We start from the raw sequence: 8128 nt of genomic DNA, 5'->3' as shown, positions 1-8128 counted from the left end.
CCATTTCATGTTCATTGTCTGAATATAGCTGAAATATTGCTGCTCGGACGTTAAACCCCAACAAACAAACAAACAAACAGCCAACCAGTCGTCACTCTGTCCCCTCTGGCTCAGAGCCAATCAGTCGTCACTCTGTCCCCTTTGACTCAGAGCCAACCAGTCGTCACTCTGTCCCCTCTGGCTCAGAGCCAACCAGTCGTCACTCTGTCCCCTTTGACTCAGAGCCAACCAGTCGTCACTCTGTCCCCTTTGGCTCAGAGCCAACCAGTCGTCACTCTGTCCCCTTTGCCTCAGAGCCAACCAGTCGTCACTCTGTCCCCTTTGGCTCAACCAAGAATCAAACTCACAATCAATTAGAAATGTCGAAATTTAATACACAGAGAACAGTCACTCACAGCTATCTACACAGTAGTAATACCTTATATAGATATCTCAATTTACGTAATTAAGATAATAAAAGAATTCCTTTTTTTGTTTCTCCGTATGGGCTTCCATACCTTTGCATAGAAGGTAAATATAAAAAAAAAACATTATATAAAATATCAAGTAATTTTATTTAAAAAAGAATCATTAATATATAAACCAAAAATATCACAGTCTCTGCAAACAAAGAAATCTTATGTTATGTCCTTACATATAGTAATAATTATATGAATACAAATTAGTGAGAAGTTGTGTTAAACTAATATTTACTTAAGGCCATGCCAAAAATAAATGTGGCTGTTTGGGAATTAATCCATTTAAAATAATTCATTACTGTTCATTTTTACTGTTTTACTGCCTTAAAGAATCAAACTGATTTAATGCCAATGTTGTAGCCAGGGCATTATACTTTTAAAATGTCTTAAATGTACCAAAATTGCCTCTCGTGCCAATTTCAGGTCAAAATAATTAAACAAAAAATCCATAACGTGATGTATATGCACCCACGAAGTTTTCATGATATTAATACTGAATAAGTAGACCAAACCTACACTATAATCTGCAGTTTGTATGGTACAGGCTCAAAAAGTCCTTCAGTTTCAATGGTGGAGCACCAAATGAAGGTAGAGTGAAAGTGGTCTAAACAGAACCCCTTTGTTTGGTTTAAACAGATGTTTGGTTTACCAAGGTTTAAAATACCAATAAATTGATATAAATCTTATTGATAAAAAAAACTTTACTACATGTCTACATAAGACAGGATTTTTTTTAGATTATCAGGGGTCAATTAAGACCGAGGTTCAGTTTACTAAGGTTTAAAATACATGAAAATTAATATAAATTTTATTGATAAAAAATTATTGAAAAAAAAAATGTCCACTTTAGACAGGTTTTCAGATTATCAGTGATAAGTTTAGACAGGCCTTCAGTTGACTAAGGTTTAAAATACATGAAAATTAATATAAATTTTATTGATAAAACAATTATTGAAAAAAAATATCCATTTTAGACAGGTTTTACTGTATATATTTACACTTAAAAAAAATGTCTTTTGACCAACTGTTATTTAAGTCGTAATTTATGAAGATTAAACTTTGTGTCATTTTAAGGAGGTTGACATAGAGTAAGGGACTTAACTCTTGAAATCAGTGATATGTTTGTATCATATTCAATTTCACCAAAGCTTTCAAGCTTTCATTTGAAATAGAATGAAATCAATCCAAGTTACTTTGATGCTTACATGAGATTGATGTCAAATGCTGAATACAAATGTTCCAATGATTTGTGAGAGTTATGTCCTTTATCGTAGGTCTCCCTCCTCATCATGGGTATCATGGGAAGATTCACAATTTTATAGAAACAACTGTGAAATTGTAATGGTAAACACCTCAAGGTTTAAGCAATTAACTACTTATTCAAAACATGGCAATTCAAGTGTGTAAAAAGAAAAGATTTAAAAATCACAAAAACCATTATTTTTCATCACAACTTTCTTAACTGGCTATCTTTATAAGGGCAGTTTTTGTAAAATATTTCATCTGGATTTAAAAAAAAAAAACACATCAAGACATAAAACATGCATACATATACTTCATCAAACATCAAAAGCATAAAATAATAAATACCTTTTCTTAACAATATTCACAGCAGCACTTAAAATATTTCATATACAAAAAATCTAAAAATAAACATTCTAAAAATAAATATCTAGCAAACAAATATAGTCTCTTCAACAACTGGACGGATATCTACTTCATTAACTATTCATTTATTTCTTTTTGAATAACATCTGTAAGTTAATTTTTTTTCATTTTTCTCTATAAGTCAAAATTATTCCTTTTTATATAGCATTCTTGTGAAAATAGCATTGCAGAAGTGTTAAAGCAATGACCCAGCTTAAAAATAAGAATATTTCTTATGCTTAACCAAAACAATACTGACATTGATAAGTTTTAAAAGAATTTGATAAAATAATTATAGTCCTTTCACAAGTGTCAAGTTAAACTTGTCAAATCTTTTTCAATTCTGTTTTAAAATCTAAGAATCCTTCAGAATAGAACTAGAAAATAATTGAAAAGGTAGATGCAAGGTACTACTAATTAATCAAGAATTTTGAACAATTATTCAATTTTAACCATTTTTCCATCATTTTATTATGTTTGACCAAAAATTGCTACATTCAATTGAGTTTACACAAACTAAAAACATTATATTCCATAATACACTTTAAAACAAGAACAGTTACATAACAGTTCAACTTTACCAACAATTTGGATAGATATCACATTTCATAATAAATGCAGTCCATACAATTTTATTATTTGGCAAAGGTAGATAACTCTCTATTTCAAAGGAGAGACAACTTCTAGCACTTGAGGTCGTATTGAAGATGCTGATAATCCTTGGATTTCTGAAAAATTAAATGAGAGGTTTAAAAGTTATGATATATAAAACTGTCAAATACATAATACTTATAAAGCCAAATCATATGTTTTTTTCCTGAACAAATCCATTGGCCAATGGTCAATACTGATACTCTAGCATCCCACTGTTTCATGAAGGGTCACAATATAAACCAAATCAGCAAAAAGGAAACTGAAAGTCATATCCTACTATATTTGACACATACATAAGATTCATGGCAAAACATCTAGTAAATCTGACAAGTGTCTTGAGAGAAAACTGTTCATATAATTTGAAAAAAAAAATGATGGAAAGCAGTATACTATATTTGAGTAAAAACAAGACCATGGAAAATAATGGATATTAAATTCCTACCTTCAGGGGATTGTCTGCCCTTGCCAGATATAGGTGGCAGTGGTGGAGTACTGTTTAAAACACGACTAACATCACCCTCAGACATGCGTACTCGTTTCTGGATGGACGGAGACGGTGAGTACTGATTAGTTGTGGTCGGAGAAGATGGTGGTACACTCTCCTTCATACCTATAAATAGAACAAAATTTCTTAAATACTGCTTACCTCAGACTCAACATGAGGTTCTCAAGAGCATCAATAGCTCACATGGACACTTCAAAATCATGTGGTCATATCAATTGATAATTTAAACAAAAGGTTTAGAGAGTTTCCTATACTAACATCATTCCTGCCATCCATTGAACCAAATATAGAAGCCAAAATGTGTTTCCTCACAGGGGGGTTTCAATGGCAACTTTTGAGTTGTGTATTTTTGAATAATTTTTTACATCTTAAAAGCAAAGTTTTGTCAGTACATATGGTGACTAACAATTCCACAAAACTTGAAAGAAACCTGTAAAGCATTTTCCAAGGAGTTCTGTCCACTAAGTGTTCCTATAGTGTAGCATGTATAAGTTCATCAATTTATCCTGCAAAATTTGTTTTATTTAAATGGTGGCAAAATATGATCAAGTAAATATGGTGAATAACAATCCTACAAAATTTGAACGAAATCTGTAGAGTAGTTTGTGAAGAGTTTGTCAACAAAGTCAAGTGTGACTGACAGAGGGATGGATGGGCAGACACAAAGACCCTGGTATTTCTATGTCCCCGCCCACAATGTTGGAGGAGATAACAATGAAATCACATAAAGGTTTAATAAAATCAGGTCTGGACTTACTAGAATATGTAGTTGGTCTGGCCTGTCCAGGAGCTGGGGCAGGTCTGTTCACAGTAAAGTAACTACGGAGATTATTCTGTGAAGCATTGGCCAATCTGTCCTCTGTCATACCAGGTGACATGATTGAGGTACTAAAAAGAAAAAAACGAAGACATATAACTAAAACAAAATTGCTGACAAAAGCAAAACAAATAGTTATGTAAGGAGGTAGACGTAGGGTAAGGGAAATAACTCTTGAAATTAGTGATATGTTTGTATAATATTCAATTTTACCTAAGTCTTACAAGCTTAAATTTGAAACAGAATAAAATAATTTTAATCATGAGATTCTTCATGCTTATAACCGTTTTTGATTGGCCAAGAATGTCGTTGCCTGAAAGTTCATACATGCATGAACGCCAGTCAACTTGAAACCAATATGGCGGTTGTGTAGTTCAAAAGAGTGTGGCAACGAACTGAAAGGCATAATATAGCCATAAGAATTGTTTATTACATGCACATTGATTTTACCGCTCATGTTTGTTTACAGAAAGTAATTTTCAGCTCGGGAAAGAAACTTATAACTGAGTCTGACTGGTCTGAGAGGCTAAAATTTAATACAAGATTCAATGAGAACGTTATAAAATAAATTTTACAAAAGAGAGCAGATTGATTTAAGGCTACTGGAAATTTGCCAAATGTTTGAAAAAAAAATAAAGGCTATTAAAGCTCCAAGAAACAAGTTCCAGATTAAACCATGGTCTGTTCACTCCAAGAAACAAGTCCCAGATTAAACCATGGTCTGTTCAATCACAATTTTAATTTTAATTATTTCTACATTCAGATTTTAAAATCTCCTTTACATATAATACAAAACTGAAAAATACAAGAAACTACAGCAGCCCCAAAAGTACATCACCAAAACTAATCCATCTTTTTGATATATCTAAGCCACACACACCTGATATTATTCTGACCAATCATCATCCTGTTTATATCCAGCTCTAAGATTCTGGGATTGTTTGTCATGTTAGGCACTCTCATATCATCTCCCTGTCTGACTTGGGATGAACCAATCTAAAAATAGTTAACAATTTAAAGATAGATATTACTCTAAAAATAGATAACAATATAAAAATAGTTTATAAATACTGTGAGCAAGCTCACAAAGAAAATACCCCCTACTTAAAATGGACTTGAATGTAAAATGCTTGTTGGATTATCTCCTTTTGGCATCATCCAACAAGAATTATATTTCTTCATTTACATCTACATAACACCCAACCTTCCAATAAAATCATATCATAATCCCTAAGTAAAACCCTTAATTTGGATTATCTCCCTTTGGAGTCATCCAACAGTAATTATTTTCCTTCATGCACATCTGCATATAATACTAAGCCTTCCTATAAAATTTCCTGAAAATCCATCCAATGGTTTAGGAGTTGTGCTTACAAGAAATGAGGACAGACAGACTGGGTGATTCCTATATACCCCCCCAAAACTTTGTTTGCGGGGGTATATTAACAATCTAAACATTGATCTTTGTTTTTATTTTAATTTTTTGTCAAAATATAGCTCTTGAATCTTAAGTTACATGACCAACATAACTGCTTCTAAATTTTATATACAAGCCCTACCTCATCATTAAATTTTGTAATTTTAATTAGAAGATCACCGCGTCCAGAGCACTAAATGGTTACACTCTTACCTCAAAGGTATTGCTTCTTGAAAGTAACATCATTGTTAAGATTTTAGTCCATAAATAATTGCACAGAAAATGTCTATGACAGATTTTTCTGCATAAACACAAGCTGAGAACAGGAATTTTAAACCCTTAATCCATGTTCTATGGCACTGTATCAAGTTAAGTAGAACTCCACATAAGAACCATGCAAAATGTGATTCATGGATGGAAAGCCTATACCAGTATATTTTTATTTTTGATATTTTGTTTTAAATGTCATAGTAAACAGAAAGTAACATGTAACCCTTGTTCACAGGAGATTAAAGTTGTAGAATTCAAAATTAAGGGAAATAACTCTGTAACCAACATTAAAATACAATAAAAACTATTGGATTTTTCATGTGGATTATCTCATAAGAGCAGATAGATTGGAATAATTACACATTTCATTATGTAGACCTATAAAACAACTTAATAACAAAAATAAAAATATGTAGCCTTTTTGGGGATATATCACTTTTTACAGAATTTGCATGATTCTTACAAAGACTGCTACTTAAAAAAATAATTGCAAACAGTGAACTTTGTAGAGGGTCTGACATCAGCATATCCTTAAATAAGGAGGATTGGCTTTCAATTTCAACTTTAAGTAAGTTTACAGAGTGGTACCATAACTCAGTAACATATAAAACCCTCAAGTTAGATTAACTTACTTCATCAAGAAACTTTAACTTCAAATAAAATTTCATTAAATTCTACTGAAGTTTAAAAGACATATAGTTTACAGACAGACAATGAATGGATGTTGTGGTTTTTTATTCTTATATTGCCCTCATACCGGTACTTTTTTTGCAGGACTTGGTAAGACAAATTTTTGATGTAAGAGTAATCAAGGGAACCAAGATTATAGCCGTAATCAAAAGAATGTAATCCAGGGACAAAGACCAGACATGGAAAAGAGACATACACAACAAAGAACAGAAAGTAACAAAAATCATACATACAAAGTAACAAAAGCAAATGAGCAACTTGATGTAAAAATGATGTAAAAATTTAATTCTTTAGTACTAGAAAATATAGCATTTTTAAGGAAAAGCATCCAAAAATCTTACATTTTTACAAATGCTATTCTAAATTTTCCATCGATATTGTTAAAGTGGGAGAGTCAGTCAGGTATGCTTAAAAGCAGAATTGTTAAAAAAGCCCCAATCACCAAAAAAGTCAATTTTGCAATATACAAATTTTCAAATTACCTATTATTTCAATTTTTCTCTCAACGGACATGAAAATTAACACATTTTTCAAAACCTTATAACTAATGTGCATACAGTAAACAGTACATTTGTACTTACATTCCATGTGTCACGAGGTACAGCACCGACCCAAACCATGCCCGCACCTGAAATTCCTGTCTGATCTCCCTCCATAGGCCGTAATGGTTCTTGGCGTACTTCTTCCTCTGGATGCTAAAAATGAAACATATATCAGATGTAACAGAATAGCTAAAAAATACAGAAGCTGATATAATTATGCAATAGTTAATTATTTAGAGGGTATCATCAATAAACTGACAGCCCAAAGGACAGTGATATTGCCTGAAACACTGATGATGCGTTGAAGTGCAGGCGAGAGCAACATCAATACTGAAAGGCAACCAATTTTCATTTTTCCAAAACTATGTGTTAATAATTGCTTGAAGTATCTTCAAATTTGCCTCAAACATGCTAAAGTGCCCTTTTTTGACTTGAAGTACCATGCTTTTCAAAAGATACAGAGAACACTAAGGAAATCACATAAAAAATTAAGGAGAAAGATCCTTTGTTTGGTATAGACAGGTTTTCAGTCAACACAGGTTCAATGTACATTGAAATGCCAGTTTTTGGTTAAATATATGTATAATCATAACTACCACATAAGCCACATACTTTATGTGTCTGTCCCAAACCAGGAACCTATAGTCCAGTGGTTGTTGTTTTTTTTTTTATTTTCATTGTTATATGTTTTTACGTTTTTTCTATAGGTTGATTTACGTCTTTTATGTATAGTTTATCATCATTCCTTTTGGGGACTTTTACAGCTTGCTTTATGGTATGGTTTTTGCCCATCACTGTACGGTGACCTGTAGAAGTATAACTGTTTGTTGCTTGGCATTTGGTGGATGATTGTCTCATTGACAATCATACCAAATCTCCTAATTTTATACCAAACATTGCTCCAAATATTTTGGTTCCCTTCAGAGCACCTCTTTCATATTTTTCCCATCTCCAAAAAACCTCTAGCATGGCCCCTTAGTTTCTAAACATACCTGCAGTAAGCCATTACTAATATACCCCCTCATGAGACCTCTTAGTTTAAAACATACCTGCATTAATCCATAACTAATGCCCCTTGTGAGGCCTCTTAGATTTTTTACATATCTGCATCAAGCCATAACTTATATG

At 32.3% G+C, this 8128-nt stretch overlaps 1 protein-coding gene across 1 annotated transcript in view; it reads right to left on the bottom strand.

Annotated features, from left to right (window-relative positions):
* Positions 1-349: 349 nt before the first annotated feature.
* Positions 350-8128, bottom strand: part of LOC148596482 (uncharacterized) — a 141474-nt gene continuing 133695 nt past the window's right edge. Inside the window, exons 39-43 of the mRNA XM_088563120.1 lie at positions 7040-7153; positions 4962-5077; positions 4022-4152; positions 3202-3369; positions 350-2833 (exon numbers count right to left, since the gene is read on the bottom strand). Of these exons, the coding sequence (XP_088419246.1) occupies positions 2766-2833; positions 3202-3369; positions 4022-4152; positions 4962-5077; positions 7040-7153 (597 nt within the window). The 3' untranslated portion in view covers positions 350-2765. The remainder of the gene's footprint in view (positions 2834-3201; positions 3370-4021; positions 4153-4961; positions 5078-7039; positions 7154-8128) is intronic.

Source organism: Perna viridis, chromosome 15 (assembly GCF_037379345.1).
Source record: "Perna viridis isolate PV_CMFRI_1.1 ecotype Kerala chromosome 15, ASM3737934v1, whole genome shotgun sequence".
NCBI classification, from domain to species: Eukaryota; Metazoa; Mollusca; class Bivalvia; order Mytilida; family Mytilidae; genus Perna; species Perna viridis.
This window is presented reverse-complemented; position numbering and strand designations above follow the sequence as displayed.